The sequence below is a fragment of the Terrapene carolina genome, unplaced genomic scaffold (assembly GCF_002925995.2).
Source record: "Terrapene carolina triunguis isolate 2854851 unplaced genomic scaffold, T_m_triunguis-2.0 Scaffold84, whole genome shotgun sequence".
Lineage (NCBI taxonomy): Eukaryota > Metazoa > Chordata > Testudines > Emydidae > Terrapene > Terrapene triunguis.
In genome coordinates this window covers 37267678-37284855 of record NW_020664435.1, presented here as the reverse complement: position 1 = coordinate 37284855, position 17178 = coordinate 37267678, and the positions used below count along the sequence as shown (strand labels likewise).

General features: G+C 40.3%; 1 protein-coding gene across 2 annotated transcripts in view; it reads right to left on the bottom strand.

Moving 5' to 3' along the window:
* The window catches only part of LOC112102202 (macrophage mannose receptor 1-like), a 52025-nt gene that overhangs the window by 12299 nt on the left and 22548 nt on the right, over nt 1-17178 (bottom strand). For both annotated transcript variants that reach the window (XM_026649473.2, XM_026649474.1), the window contains exons 12-23: nt 13411-13613; nt 12948-13075; nt 11354-11441; nt 10653-10797; nt 8914-8952; nt 8639-8802; nt 7654-7721; nt 6551-6651; nt 5558-5703; nt 5289-5403; nt 2360-2556; nt 511-613 (exon numbers count right to left, since the gene is read on the bottom strand). In XM_026649473.2, the coding sequence (XP_026505258.1) occupies nt 511-613; nt 2360-2556; nt 5289-5403; nt 5558-5703; nt 6551-6651; nt 7654-7721; nt 8639-8802; nt 8914-8952; nt 10653-10797; nt 11354-11441; nt 12948-13075; nt 13411-13613 (1497 nt within the window). The remainder of the gene's footprint in view (nt 1-510; nt 614-2359; nt 2557-5288; nt 5404-5557; nt 5704-6550; nt 6652-7653; nt 7722-8638; nt 8803-8913; nt 8953-10652; nt 10798-11353; nt 11442-12947; nt 13076-13410; nt 13614-17178) is intronic.

Sequence of the window (17178 nt, the reverse complement as noted above, 5' to 3'; positions counted from 1 at the left end):
TTTTTTTTTTTTTTTTTTTGCAAAAACTTACGCAGATCCACTCTCTTAGGGATGCAAACACAAAACACTCTAAATGTTAAAGTCAAAAACCTTCAAAAAGCTGAGACTATTGAAGCCACATTCATGTGCCCTCATGGTACCAAATGTTTGGAGGAAGGATGAATAATTAGGGACTGCAGTACTCCTGCCCCTTGGTTCCATTCCAGTGGTACAATGTCTGCTTCAGGGACCATGCCATGTACTCATGGCTTACGCACAAAGAGACATCTGGACAGATTTTGCAAAATGTTACTCTGAATGCTCCCTTCTGTGGCACGGGAAAGAGGAGAACATGTGACCCTATATGTTTATTTTTATGGAGTGCACTAGTATCGTTGAGGCAGAGAAATTCATATAACTTAAGAACGGGATTGATCTACGGTGCATACAAGCCACGTTTAATCCACAAACAATTGCAAAATGAGTTTTTAATGTGTTTTTAGTTTGCAAAACTAGTGAAACAGAGCTCACCACTGTCCATCTGGCATATAAATCCTCTGTCTTCATAACACGGTTCATTCTTCCATTGCCCTATCTTATCGAAAGGACCTGTTTTCACAACAACACAATCCAGCTATGGGAAAAAAGCATATATGAATTACTAAAAAAATGTCAGCAACAACGAAGAAAGCCTTTTCCTCCTTCTGGAGCTATAGCCCTGGGCAGTTTCCGTCCCTGTATTCTTGCACATTTGAATTCTGCTGGTATTTGGTGTGTAATTTACATCCAGCAACACCTTCTCCCAGGTGGCATTCCTTTACAAGCACTTGCTATTCCTAGGGGCTGTTTCAGTGCAGCTACTTCTCCAGCTCTTGCCTCTGCCTCCTTATCAGTTTCACATTTTTTTTTTTATTATTCTGGAGATACTGGAGAGATACTACTATTCTTGAGAAGAGAATTAAATACAAAAAGCAAATGTACTAAAATAGGACTATAAACATTCTGTCACGCCATCAGCTTTACTTGTTACCAATTACATTTCACAGCACAATCAGGACCATTCTATCTCCTATTTAGTTAGGTCTTTGGGTAATAATGTTCACAAAGAGGGAAGGACAAATCAAATGACCAGACTGGTAAAAACTCAGATATTTTAAATAAAAACCCCACAGGTTACAGATAGCATAATAGATAATTTACACTCAATTTCAAAAATGTGTAAAGTGTGTGTATGTGGAGAGGGGATGCGGGTGAGAAGGAGGATCAGAAGGTGAATAAATTGGTAGCAAACAAAAATAATAAGAATGACATATTCCTTCATTTTACACTCTCCTTTTATTTTTGATCATTTGTACTGTTTTACTGAGGAAGGGAAAGATTCCATAGCAGCTAACAATCAGGGGCAGGTACCGGATGTGTGTGCATGCGAAGAATAAATGGATGGGTAAATGCAGAAGAAATTGGGAGAGGCGTGGAGTGAGTTGGGTATGGAGAATGTGTCTGTGGGTAGGCAGAAAGGCTGGAAATAGAGTGGTGTGAAAATGTAAGTTTTGAATGCAGGGAATGGATATAAGAGGGGTAAATAGGCAATATGTCAATGCAAATCAATGTGTATTTGTGCAAGTGTATGCAAAATTGTGTTAATTAAAATATACTAATTTTTTATTTCAAATGTTGGCAGGGATGCATGAGGATTTTCCAAGTGTTAACTCACCATTAAACAATGAGCCTGATTGCCAGTTTCTAATTTCTACCAGTGCTACTTCAGAAATGTCTATTGACACTGAAATATCTTCAAACTAACTATTCTTTAAAAAGATTGGAAGTAAAATAAAAGTCAAATACATGTGGTCTCTTCCCAGCTCCATATATACAGCTTCTCTTTTTGTTACCCAGAAGCTCTTTCAAAACAGATGGTATCTCTTTTTATGTCAGTAATACATTAAAAAATATTCTCCAAAACAAATAGCTAATAGTTTCCTCTTGTATCCTTGTGACTGAAGTCAGCCCATCTCTCCTACGTTTTAGAACATCCTTGCAAAATTGACTTTGTTCTTATATGAGAAATAGGGGAGTGATGAAAGACACCATTTAAACTTTCCTATTACGTCAACAGAAGACCTGACCCTTGCAGTATTGCCATTCTATTCCCAAATGCAACAGACATGAACACTGGGAAAACAAAGACGCCTACATAAGAAGTAAATTGAGCAGGTTATTTAAAGTTGGATTGCCTTCTCCAATGAGTTTATTAAAACAACGAGGAGTCCGGTGGCACCTTAAAGACTAATAGATTTATTTGGGCATAAGCTTTCATGGGTAAAAACCAACTTCTTCAGATGCATGGAATGTTTATTGGAAATCTCTAATTAATGTTTACCTGAAGCAGATTGTTGCCAGTCTCTGGCCGCAGAGAATCATACAGGATGATTTCTCCAACTACAGGTGAACCTGCAATCCAGTTGGTGTAGTAGACACCACTTCCATCTGCCCAAACAAAGTTGAGCTCAGAATTTATATCATTCAATCCAATCCAGGTATCAGTTTTGGCATCTTTTAAGTGGTAAGTGAGGAAAGCTGGAATAAAGCCAAATAAATGTTTATAGGAAAGGAAGATGCATGAGGAAGGAAGGGAAGGAAACCTGGCACATGCCTTCCTCTAATCAAGGAAGATGCCAGCATGTCCAGAATTAGGGCACAGTTACAACAAACAAACAAAATCTGCTTAATTATTTAATTTTAAATAATCTTGTAAATGCAACATTTTACATCTTTAGATTAGTATCTGGCAGAGCAGAATTGGGCCAGAACCATGGGTCCAGGCTCTTGGCTGGGAAAAGGTTCAGAGGGCAAAAGGCCTGGATCTGTGGAGAAACATGGGTAAGGACAAAGTAGGGCACCATATCTAAGGCCACTGAAAATCTACCAAGTCCTGCCTGCTCATACTGTTGTTCACTCATGCGCTTGAATTTAACATCCATGTATCCGAATTCAGTGACTACATGGTGAGTTAGTGCACAACAAACCAGAATGTGTTTCTTCAGTGTGGCAGCTTGCTGTGCACTACCTCACTCTATGTACACTGCTATGGTGCACTAAAAGTTCCCTAGCATGGCAAGGCACCCTGAGACGCCCCATAGTGGATAGCACCGTAACACACTACATTTAAGGATGAACATGAATGGCAGTAGAGGCAGGTGAATGGTGCATGAAGTTGGTCTTGTATTCAAACAGCTGTGATTAATACACATCTACCCCGATATAACGCTGTCCTCGGGAGCCAAACAATCTTACCGCGTTATAGGTGAAACCGCGTTATATCGAACTTGCTTTGATCCACTGGAGTGTGCAGCCCCGCTCCCCCGGAGCGCTGCTTTACCGCGTTATATCCGAATTAGTGTTATATTGGGTCGCGTTATATCGGGGTAGAGGTGTATGGTTGCCCCTTGGCCCGAGCAGTTAGCCAAAATTCAGGATTTTTTTCCATTAGGAGGAGAAATTGAGGACACAAGTCAGAGGTTTCTTTGGTGTAATCCTGTCTATTTATGAAGAAGGTACACAAAGTCCTGTTTCCCTGAGCACAGTAGAAACCAACAGCAACAGGTAGTTTCCATGCACAGTACTTCCAAGCGTATCTTGCCAGTGAGTCCCGTGTCCAAGGATCACTGGCTCTCTTATCCTTCCCAGGGTTGCACTCATGACACTTCTCTCGCTGTTTGCTAGCTTTCTACATCCCCCTTCCCTCTCTACACACACAGACACACATACATAGGTGCCAGGTTTGTGAAATTTTTGGTGGGATCCTGGGGTCTGATGTTGAAGTCCTGAGTGGAGGTATAAGGGGCAAAGTCCTCTATACTTTGGAGCCTGGGGGTGGAGCCCCCCAGGTAGGAGAAAAATTTGAAAATATTCTCGGGACCCAGCTCCCTACTCCAGAAAGAGAAATGGCAGCTTATTAACCTGGGTTGGCCCCAGGGGTATCCCCTGGGCCTGGCTCCGGAATGTGACATGGCAGGTTGGTAACCTGGGTGGACCCTGGGGGAACCCCCGGACCTGGCTCCTCACTCTGGAAAGAAAGATGGTGGCTCAGTAATCTGGGTGAACCCAAGGGGAGCCCCCAGACCTGGCTCCTTGCTCCAGAAGGAAAGATGGTGGCTAGGCAACCTGATTACTGAGCCATCTTCTCCCCTTCTGGAGCAGGCCCAGAAGTGGAAGATGTGGAGGAAGCAGCATGAGGAGATGGCATCCTCGCCTCCTTCACCTCTTCTGCTTCTAGGCCAGCTCCAGAAGGAAAGATGGTGTTTCAGTAACCTGGGCTGTCCAGGTTATCAAGCTACCATCTTTCTTTCTCACAGACCCATATAACCAGGTGCCCATGCACACAGCTCAGTCAATCCTCTAGCCACTGTGTTTGCAACCACTCCCAGGATTTGCCATGTTGCCCAGTGCCTTGGCCAGCAGACTCTTATTGTTTCCAGCTATCACTATATGAAGGGGACTTATTTGTTCCTTTCACTGAGCCTGAAAGAAGGATGCTTAGCACACCCATCCACTTTAAACAGGTCTGTATTTGTCTATAGATCAGACATCCACCTGATGGCACCCATTAACACCTTCCAGAATAACAATATGTAGAGTTAATATCTTTTACTGGATCACAAGAAGAGCTCTGTGAAGCTCAAAAGCTCATCTCTTTCAGCAAGAAAAGTTGGAGGAATAAAAGCTATTACCTCACCCACCTTGTCTCTCTCAGGCTATGGCTACACTAGAGGCTACACCGATGCAGCTGAGCTGCTATAAGCTCTCTAGTGTAGCTCTCCCACCGACATAGCGCTGTTCATGGTGCTTAGGTTGGTGGCTCGGGGAGGGTGGCTTATTCACACCTCTGAGTGACATAATATATACCAACATAAGTGGTAGTGTAGACATAGCTTAAGTTTAGTGTCAGTTTGCCCGTCTTTTTTTTTTTTTTTTTTTTTAAACCAGTACACCACTAGACTAAACACATCCCATTTGGTGTGGCATTGGAATATGGGGTAAGCACAGGGGACCAACTTTTAGCACCACAACTACCACCACCACCCAATATACCTGGTGTTTGCCACTTCCATCTGTCTGGCTGGTATAATAAAGTACTTTTATGTGTTATCAAAATATATATATTTCTTAGAAGGAAGGTTCATTAATTCTTTCTCCTGAACAATAACAGGAAGAGATAGTATAATACACACTCCCCTATTTTAGCACGCTTTTCTTTGCAGGAATTGATTGTTGTCTCATCTAATCCCTAAAGGGTCTATGTACTATACCTTGCACTTGCTCATTAGGTATGCTAGCCAGGTTTCCTCCAAACTTTACACAAGTTCTACGTGCAGGAATCCACATAACTCTATCTTCATATCTGGAGCCAAAAATTTTGTAACACTGGGGGGGAAAAGTCAGATATTTACTTTATAAGCAAAAGAAAATAGAAGCTAATTGAGTTGTATTAATTATAATATATAGTGTTCAAATTCAGATCTGAATTTCCCTTATTCTTATGATAAATGCAATGTATTGTAGGTGTTTGCTACCATACCTTATTTCTAAACAAAAGCCAACTTTCAGGACACCCTCCTGGAGGAGAAGGTGCTGTCACAGCAAATGTTGCGTTTACAGTACCACTACCATGCCTTTCACAGATAAAGGCATTTGGATTACCACAGTTGATATCATTCCACAAACCTAAAAGCAATTTAAATATAGAAAATAAGCCACTGGACGAGTTTGACATTTCTGGTGAAAATCTATCACCTCCCCATGTTTTTATTCCCCCTGGGAATGCCACAGACTGTGTGTCAAGTCAATGGTCACTAGTTCCTGTACTTGGAAAGTTTATTAACTACATCCCACCTGCAATGCTTGCACAAAGGCTTTGGGCCTGCTAATCCTTGGGTGATGCACAGTTTAGGTATCTGGAATCCAGAGTAAGTGGGAACAGAGACTATGTGGGGGAGACGTACAGTTAAGCAATTAATGTACTGTCAGCCTGTACTTTCAGCCAAAGTTTCAAGCTTTTGAGCACCCATTTCCTTATTCTCATGAGCTCCAACTAAAAAAAAGAGACAGCGTGTGGCTTTCTTTGAGGAAATACAGGATTAAACACAAACCTCCACATGCATATTAGGCACTTAACTATGTTCCCCATTCTTCGGCCAACCTTACTCTGGTTACCAACTGGGGGTGAAATCCTGGCCCCAGTGAAGTCAATGGCAAAACTCCCATCAACTTCAGTGGGGCCTGGATTTTGCCCTATTTGTCTGCACAGCTGTAAACTTTTTAAAGTGGGCTGGATTCCCCTGCATGCCTGGTTCCATTCATCACTTTTTAGCTTACACTTTTGCCCAACACTGCATTTGCCTGGGTGGGATATAACCCCCAAGAGTGAGAATCTTTTATTATGGGTACATTGTTTTTTCCCAAGTTATCTTTTCTACATATAAAAAGAGGGGAAGCCGGTTAACAAACATATGGGGAAAATATAGCCACACAAACACGTATACACACACAAATGTCAAAATGTGTAGCTCACCAACGTTTTTATACATGACCACACAATTTTCTTCAGCATTTGCATAGTTTGGCTCATTCTTTGCCCAAGCTACATAGTGCACTGGGCTTCCATCCATCCAGCTAAAAAAACAAATAACCTAGTAATTACTGGTTAAATTATACTTTGTTTTTACAAAAGAAATGATGCAAATCCATTTGTTTTATTACAGAAATCATTTGATAGAAATATCACAAGTGTATAAGTATATTCACTACTTTGCATATGTGATGTTAGGCTCAACTCTGAAACCTGTCATTAGGATTAAAGGTAACTACAGCTCTGCACATAAGGTAAAGAATACAGTATACATTTTATTTTGCATGGTGATTATCTCTGTATTCATAGCACTTACATTCCCAATAAAAAAAACCTTCATTAAGATGCAGGTAATTTAAAACATAATTAAACTCACTGAGTTTACCTTTCAACACATAACATAAGTACCTCAAACCATTTTTATAACTCCTTTTTAAGGGTCACATGATGGGATGAAAACCCATCTTAGCTGGAAAGGCGTTAATAGCCAATTAGTTACCTCTGTTGCACCCATGCTGTAATTAATTAGTGGCTTTTCAGCCAGAGGGGCCTGACTAAGCGGTATCCGGTGATAAGTTAATGGACATGGGGGCATCATCAAAGGGAGAGAGTTCAGTCTGAAGGGAGGAAACACATGGAGCAGAGTGACTCCCGTGAAGGGGCCTGAGACAGAGTCTGCAGGAGAATAGATACCTCAGGAAGGTAGCTGGAACTGGGGAAGAAGATTCTCGAGTAGCTGAGAAAGGAGATTGAAAACAGAGCCCCGAGGAAGGGCTGATTGTTGAGAGACTTTGGGACATTAGTTTGAGCTTTTGTTACCCCAAAAGGGATTTGACTTAGCTGCTTCTCAGCCAGAAAGCTGAATTGCACACAGAGGCCTACAGGGTCATTGGAGATGAAAACCACTGCAACAGCTCACCAGGATACAAGGGGGGACACACTGATGATGATTGTGCACCCTACCAAGTCCCTTTATGAATCAATGCACTACATACAAGATGTTAACTACTCCATAGAATAAAACTAGATATTGCTTGTTTACTTACGTAAACTGTTGATCGACACTCAGAATTAAACCAATGAAATATGACTCCTTTTTGCCATTTCTTAAAATCTAAACACAAGAATGTGATTTTAATTAAATTCTTCCATATATATAACAAAAGCCATTTGATATGAAAAGCAGATTATTTTCAAATTATTTGGATTGGAATAACCTTGTGAACTGTCTGTACAGCTGACAATGACTTGTGACTCAGTGGAAATATGGATCACATCTGCAAGAATACAAACTTTTGCCTCATTAGCTTGAATGCTTTCCAGCTAGTTCTGGATGCCATACTGCTATAATCAAAGCAGTTAGAAATGTATCCAAGCCTGCCTGGCAAGCATATTCCTGATTTTAAGAGAATTCTTTGTGGGGCACTGTGTGCAGCGGTGCACAATGCCTCCCAGGAAGGAGATTATTGCATGGAAGGGTAAGTATTCCTTCCTTAATTTTAAGAAGAATCTAGTTTAAATTATTTAGGTTGTTCAGGGTAAAAAAGCACCTTTTTCTTTTAGATCAATCCGTTAATTAACTGTGCCTCAAAATCTCCTTCTCTGCTTGTTCATGTTCTTTCACACACCAAAAGCACCAGCCTAAGGCAGTGATTTTTTTGCAACAGTGACTTTATGATATTAGCAACTCTGTTAGTTCCCACACTTGCAATGTTTTGACAGTTTCAGGGGCCTGATTGGGCAACACCTGACTCAAGCAAAACATCCACTGGATTCAGAGGAGTATAATTGACTAAGACCAGGTATAGTTGACTTCTGAGCCTAATAAGTGGAGCAGCAGCAGGATCTGCCAGCTATTATTTAATTTTCTGTTAAGAAGCTGCTTTATATATGTCCTTTTTCAATTAATATTCAAATTATTACAGACATTGTAGTGGAGAAATGATGTGAAAATGCACATTCTCCTGTATTTCATAAGCATATGTGGCATATGCTGACTGTGCTGAATTAAGTAATAAAGTGTTTGCTTACATATTTCCATAGAAACTTTCTTTCACTGTTGCTCTCAATGACAACAAGGTCTCCAAAATTCTTCTTGCAGAACTCCCTAGCTTTTTCCAAGGGGACACTTTCTGTGCTGAAAAAATACTGCTTGCCCCCATATATAATCCATCCATCTTCAGTGACTTCATACTCTGCAAGATAAATAATGAAACTCCATGTTCTGTACCTAGTGTGCATTAAGGTAGGCTATTCTTGTTATACTGTACTATTCTCCAGGTAAGATGAAATAGACAGGAGCTTACTGGCAGGAAAGTTTGTTTGTTCTGGTTTAAGTAGTGTTCCTGTAAAGGAAAGGAAAAATTATTTTTCTATATTTTTGACATATGCTCATGATATTAAAGTAATTTTTTCATTCAGCAAAATATTATTTTGAGCCCCCAAGTTTTTAAGTTTAGAGAAAGCATGAATCCCTCCAATATACTGGATTTTAGCAATCCATCATATGAATTACACTATATATTACTTTTATATTTGTGTAATAAAATGTGTTTTATGGGGGGTGAAACTAACTTATGCCTTTGGGAAGAGTAAGAGGGAAAATACAGTGAAGTAAGTGGTATGCTCCAAATCACTGGTATGTTCAGATTGACTCCCCAGCTCCTACCACTTTAGCAATAATAGGAATGGAACTCTGCTGTTTCTTCCACTGCTGCTAGCCCTTTAACTATAGGGCTTCAAGATGCTCCAGAACTGAGGTACAACTGCTGGTGGCCTAGCACCTCTCAGCCCTACAGCAGATTTTGAGTCTTGCAGCTGGATAAAGTGGGGGTAGCCTGTCTACCGAACATTCTTACAAGTTGATTTGTTAGACAAAGACCTAGTTGGATTGTCCTTCCAAAGATGTAAAGAGGGGAAGGACAGGACAGGACAGCTCGCTGCCTCCTTAAAAGCCTAGGGGCGGGGAGGGGAGGGATGTTATGCAGAGGCCTGTACTCAAAGTTCTCCAAAGTAACAAAAGCCCAACTCAGTCTGTTACATAAAGTTGGTTATGAAAGTCAGCAAAAGTTAAAGCCAGGAAGACTGAATTAGTCCAAACACCGGTCTACTGCTACAACCCAAGGACTGTGTTGAAATTGCGACTGGTAAACAGAGGAGGATGGAACTGGAAATGAATGGACCAAAACTGGTGTGTTGGAAATTTGGCTTCACTGGTGGACAAAATGATGAGGTGGTGGGCTATTCTGCCCATCACTCCCTTTTGCGGTCCTTAAAAGAGACTTCAGAGGGAGGGTCAAAATAATTAGAAGAGTGGACTTAAAGGACTGAACTTTATCAGCGTGGCTGCCACCCCTACCATTTCTTGGGACCCCAGGATCCACTGTGCCACCATTGGAGCTTCACTGTCCTGATCCCGAGAGATGTGCTGAATAGACAGGGCCAGAGAGAGGGACCCAGATGACTTTGCCACCTCCACCCATTCTGGCTAAACTTGGAATGCAAGACCCCTATCTCATGTGTCCTTTTCTTTCCTTATTTCTTCTCTTTTCTCTGTCTCTCTTTTTTGTCTTTTGTTTAATAAGAGATGAGTTTAAGCAACTAAGACAATCTCTTTTGCAATACTCTTGTGAGCCTGTGACTAATGAGCTAGCGAAAGCAACACCCTAAACAACCTGATGCTGATAGAAGTTTACTACGTCACAGAGTGGCTGATAACAGCTGGTGCTGTGTCTGTGCATCTACAACAGTGAGGTTGCAGGTAAGACTCAGCACCAGAGATAGAAGCTGCATTTTCTGTTTGCTGTTCTTTTCTGTCTCCTTTTCTGTGTGTTTTGGTCAATGAATGACTTTAATGACATTGTTTTAAGGTCTGAATTAACTCCATCTCATTATATCTGTGAGAACCATTGTGTTTCAGTCTCGCTGCATGTCCCCTTATGGAAAGAATGATTCTCAGGGTCATACCAATTTAATCTAATTAGTCCAGCTAACTGGTCATTATTTTTTTGTTTAATATTCTAATTTAAAATAGAACGTAACCTACCTTTCTCTATTTGACAAATCCAATCATTAAAATGTTCACAGTGTGTGTTAATCCAGTTCATGGAAAACTCTTCATTGACTGTTCCACAATATTCAATTCCATGCTCATTATTAGGTTCAGAATTATACCAGTTTTCGTACCTCATCTATAGTAGAAACACAATTTGGTTTTTATTTTCTTCCTAAAGAGGGACAAAAATTATGCTCTCACTGGCAAGGGAGGCGATAACACCCAGGTTTAATTTCAAGCCAGGTTCTTGCTTTTTGTGCGAACACCACATGGATGTGTTATGGAAGCAACATATTCAGCCTTTGTAAGAAGAGATATCAAGTGGGGCTAAAAATTAATTGGGGAATGGGAACTGCATTATATATCTGCATGCAGTAACTAAATACATTTTGGACAGACTGTATTATATCTTTGTTACAGTAATATAATTGTCTTCAAGCCAGTAGTCAGGGTCCTTCAATAGTCCCTACTACCACTTGTTTTGATGGTATGATCTCAAAGACTAATGGGCCCCACTGGATTCCAGAACACACTGAGTGGATTGCTGTCCAATCATTTCACCAGTGAGCTGATGGCCTACTGGAATATTATAGTCATCTTCAGTCCATATCCCTTACTGAACTGGCCCCCAGTCGCTCCAAGGATGATGAAGTTAGAAAGACAGCTATACGGCTAAAAACGAAATCACTCACTGGAGAGCCATCGCTCCAAAAAAAGCCCTCATCAGGATCCAGGCAAAATAAACCAATCCAGAAAGGCCGAAATGACAGTCCTTTGTCCCTAAAATGTGAGATAGAAATAGAATAGCACATAAATATAACAGAATATAGGTCATCATTATACACAATCAATGTTAGTACTTACAGCAGTTCAGCAAATTTGAAGGCTCTCTATACAAATCTCTCATATCTGTTGGAGGCTTAGAGGAATACTCAGAACTTTAAACCTAATAATTTAAATTAATTGTGTCAGGATCTGCAGATAAATATTCTGGTACATGGTAGTGAAGTGTTGACACACACCTCTGTATAGGAGACGCCTCAAGTCTAAATTACCATCAACTAACTTTGATGGAAATTTTCAAAAGCAAAAAGCGCAGTTAGGCGTCTAGCCCCTATTAATTTTCATAATCATCAAAGCAACGCAAAATATTCCCTTGTGTGACAAATGCTGATGAAAAAAATTGTTAACTTGTTTTTCTTTTTTAATGTTTCATTGTTGCCTTCTTTTAGGAAAAAAAGTCCACATAGATTATGAACTACTACTTTGTCTGAAAATGGTTTAGCAAATATTCTTTGATCGGATTACTAGCCTAGTGGATAGAGGGGAAGTAGTTGATGAGATATATCTTGATTTTAGTCAGGCTTTTGATACAGCCTCACAGGACATTCTTATAAGCAAAGTAGGAAAATAAGATCTAGCTGAAACAGCTATAAGATGGGTGCACAACTTGTTGAAAGACCATAGTCACAGAGTAGTTATCAATGGTTTACTGTCAGACTGGGAGGATGTATGTAGAGGGGTCCACTACTATTCAATATTTTCATTCATGATTTGGATAATGGAGTGAAGAGTCTGCTTATAAAATTTGCATATGACAGCAAGTAGGGAAGGGTTGCAAGAACTTTGGAGGGCAGAGTTAGAGTTCAAAATGACATTGACAAATTGGAGAACTGGTCTAAAACCAACAAGATGAAATTCAATAAAGACAAGTGCAAAGTAATACACTTGGGAAAGAAAAATCAAATGTACAAATACAAAATGAGGAATAACTGGCAGACCAAGTAGTTTTTAAGTGAGATGAAACTTGGAGTTATGCAAGACAAATCAGACTCCTGAGAAGAGTACAGTAGTCTGGAAATGTTCAGAACCATGGATAGATATCAGATATATCTAGATATATTTGGTCTGGCCTCAGTATTGGAAAATGGATGACCTTGAGATCCCTTCCTCTCCTACATTTCTAGGAAATGTAGTTAGAAATGAGTCCTAAATGGAAACATTGGCCATTCATTTCTTCCCATTGTTCTTAAGTTTTTTGTACCATCTGAACCAATCTTAGAAGCTTCCCAACCACACTTAGAAATTAGTACATAACAAGTCTGTTTAACTTGTGAAGTTTTTGTATTGACTCAACCCTTTTTCTAATAAACCTAACTATATATCTTAATAGATTTTCAACTGACTATCTTAGGAAGGATCCAAGAGCATTTTTAGTTTTGTTATACAACATGTTATACTGCAATATTGTTATACTGAAAGACCAATCATGATGTCTATACTTACACTATTGAATGCTGTATCACTTGTTCTTCTTCTTCACTATTGATGGCAGCCAGATCTCCTCCTATCTCTCTACAAAAATCTCGAGCTTCAAGCCATGATTTCTTTTGGTTTCCTTCTCTCACAAAAGGCTAATGATATATTTTACAATTAAACACTGTATATTATGTTATATGCATTAAAAAAAGACATCTTAGCTATTTTCCTGTATGGAGATTTAAGACAATCTGAGAAATTGAATAGCTAATTATATAGAAGTAAGCATATTTAAATTGGATTACAGAATGCCCTCTTCAGATAGTCGGCTGTTTCACTGATAATTGACAGTTAAAACAAGACCCATAAATAGTCTATACACTAGCTTGTTAGGTTTGTACCATAGCCTGGTAGTCTCTGAAGTTTAGACTTTCTTTGTATCTATCTGCATGTATCCAGTTCATTATTAGTTTGGAAATTTAATACTTACTTTGAAGCATGAACTGATGTTATTGTTTGAATCCCAACCCATGGGGCATTTGGAGTAAGATTTTTTTTCTGGAACAGGAGGATGAAGGGTCATTGCTTCAGCTGGTTGTTTGCAGAGAAATTTTGCCTTTTCTTCACAGTCCTGAACATGCCATAATCCAGCTGCACTTCCAGTTCTCATTGCTACACACCCTGGCTTTCTTCCTTCATGAGATGTAAATGAAATTAAAATGCACACTTTTTTTTTCTTTTTGTTCCCCCTGCAATTTGCATATCTCCTTTTATTATGTTTTATGAGAGTGAAACCTGTATTGGAATTGAGTAATGGTTATCCGGCTGCTCGAATAAGGAGTTTTGCAAAGTGAATCATGTAAACTGAAATCGGATTTGTCCAGCATCTTAACTCCTTCTCCAAAAATTTAAAATCTCAAATGCATGAGCAATCATTGGTATCTAAAGGACACCCTGCCTAGGTCTTTTCTGTGACAATACAAGTAGCTGGTAGTCTGTCATCTTGAAATGATCAAGATCCTACAAATAACTTCTGAAATGCTCACACACCCACATACTCACCTGGCTTTCACATTCTTTATTTGGCAGTATGTGGTCTCAGAGCTGGAAAGCCATTTGGAACAATATTCCATGGACCACTTCCATAAAGCAATCAGTTTTTGTCAAACTTTCCTGTGGTTCTCTTTATCATATTTATTGTATTATTTAAAAGAAATCTTAATGCAAGCTGTCTAACCCAGTAATAAAGAGATAAGAGGAACAAAATGGATGAATAGATAGAAGTATGGAAAGCAGATACAGAAACCATCTGAGGGCAGCAAAAAACATGCCTGCAAACTAGCCAACATCTTTCAGCCAGTTTTCTGTAGTACTTTTTCTATCCAATCCATCCTCCTTTCATTCTCTACACAAGGTAGCTTTTACCCTTGTAACGATTGTGAAAGAAGAGCTACAAATACCTTTGACTGCAGTATATATTTAAGGAATTATGGGGAGGAGGTGAGCAACCCTCAGTGGCGAAAGAACAGGTTAAGGTCTATTTAGAAAAGCTGGCATGCACAAGACCATGGGTCCGTATCTAATGCATCCAAAGATGCTAAGGGAGTTGGCTGATGTGATTGGAGAACCATTGGCCATTATCTTTGAAAACTTCTGGCGATAGTGGGAGGTCTTGGACAATTGGAAAAAGACAAATATAGTGTCCATCTTTAAAAAAGGGAAGGAGGAGAATCCGGGGAACTACAGACCGGTCAGCCTCACCTCAGTCCCTGGAAAAATCATGGAGCAGGTCCTCAAGGAATCCATTTTGAAGCACTTGGAGGAGAGGAAGGTGATCAGGAACAGTCAACATGGATTCAACAAGGGCAAGTCATGCCTGACCAACCTGATTGCCTTCTATGATGAGATAACTAGCTCTGTGAATATGGGGAAAGTGGTGGACGTGATATATCTTGGACTTTAGCAAAGCTTTTGATACTGTCTCCCACAGTATTCTTGCCAGCAAGTTAAAAAAGTATAGATTGGATGAATAAGGTGTATAGAAAGGCTGAATCGGTAGTGATCAACGGCTCAATGTCTAGAAGGCAGCCGGTATCAAGCGGAGTGCCCCAGGGGTTGGTCCTGGGGCCGATTTTGTTCAACATCTTCATTAATGATCCGGATGATGGGATGGATTGCACCCTCAGCAAGTTTGCAGATGGCACTAAGCTGGGGGGAGAGGTAGATATGCTGGAGGGTAAGGATAGGGTCCAGAGTGACCTAGACAAATTGGAGGATTGGGCCAAAAGAAATCTGATGAGGTTCAACAAGGACAAGTGCAGAGTCCTGTACTTAGGACAGAAGAATCCCATGCACTGCTACAGGCTGCGGACAAACTGGCTAAGTGGCAGTTCTGCAGAAAAGGACCTGGGAATTACAGTGGATGAGAAGATGGGTATGAGTCAACAGTGTGCCCTGGTTGCCAAGAAGGCCAATGGCATATTGGGCTGCATTAGTAGGAGCATTGTCAGCAGATTGAGGGAAGTGATTATTTCCCTCTATTTGGCACTGCTGAGGCCACATCTGGAGTATTGCATCCAGTTTTGGACTCCACACGGCATAAAGGATGTGGACAAATTGGAGAGAGTCCAGCGGAGGGCAACAAAAATGATTAGGGAGCTGGGTCACATAGCTTACAAGGAGAGGCTGAGGGAACTGGGCTTATTTAGTCTTCAGAAGAGAAAACTGAGGGGGGATTTGGTAGCAGCCTTTAACTACCTGAAGGGCAGTTCTAGAGAGGATGGAGCTCGGCTGTTCTCAGTGGTGGCAGATAACAGAACAAAGAGCCATGGTCTCAAGTTGCAGTGAGGGCAGTCTAGATTGGATATTAAGAAAAACTATTTCACTAGGAGGGTGGTGAAGCACTGGAATGGGTTACCTAGGGAGGTGGTGGAATCTCCATCCTTAGAGGTTTTTAAGGCCTGGCTTGACAAAGTCTTGGCTGGGATGATTTAGGTGGTGTTGGTCCTGCTTTGAGCAGGGGGTTGGACTAGATGACCTCCTGAGGTCTCTTCCAACCCTAATCTTCTATGAGTCTATGGATTCAGTCTCTCAAAAGCACAATAAGGAGAAATGTTTCAGTCCTGGCTAGTTGGACAAGCAGAAAATAGTTTGGAATCACAACCCAGAGCCTGGGAAACTCCTTTTAATTCCAAGAGAAGCTAAGGAGAGTGTAGCCCTGAAAAGAGAAATCTATTAGATGTTCATGGTAGGTCAATGAGACACGGGCTACACAGACCTGGAGCCTGATTCTTTGCAGTGGTGCAAAAATAAGTGAAAAGTGAACGGAAAATGCTACCAGATCAGAATGACAGCATTTTACACCCACTTGACCCTGGTGTAAATGATTATACATTGTGCAGGCCAAAGGAGGATCAGGCCCCTAGTATTTAGTGGTCTGTGATACTTGTCCATAAACAACAATAGCAAATTTCGCGATTCTGATCCTACGTTTTGGCTTTTTGTCTTGGTGGGTTAAAAGCCGACTAAGCTGATGTAAACAGCAGATCACTCGTGACATCTTTCATAGCAGTACCAAAACTAGCAATAGAGCCATTTGTGACAGATTTGGAACTGCTCTGTAATACTTTGTGAATAATATATATTGGCCTCGTTTTTGGGATGTTAACTATATGAATATATTGGGTTAACTCAGTAGACGGCTGTCTTGGAAAACAGGCAGGAAAGAAAAGAATGATTCAAGCTAGCCACTTCTCAGGAAACATTCAAGAGTTGTTAAGAGACAATGCCAGAACTATTAGCTTGGATGGTTTGACCTCCTCTTCAGCCAACCTGCAAAATGGCAACACAGAAGAACAAAAGAACTATAGCCAAATTAAAAGAGGGGCACACTCTCAAGGCAATAGTTGATTGAAGGGAACCAGACTGAGACATAATAAACTGTTGGATGAGTTGAAAGAAGTTAGGCCTGCATAGGTTAACATCAGGGTCTAAGACAAGACATTTATGATAGATATACATGAAGACTGTTTGCTGTTTTAAAATCTTTTTTTCTCTAAAGAGGCTTTGTTCCTACAATGTTCAAATCAACACTTTTTTAAAAAGAAGGCTGTCTGATCTAGAGTAGAGTGAATAATTAATTGAAAAATCAGAAAAAAAAATCACTTCCATTTGAACTTACATGATCTTTTTTCCATTTTTTTTCTCCCCAAAATGAAAAGGATGGGAAAAAATGATTTTGAGTTGAAAGAAACATTTC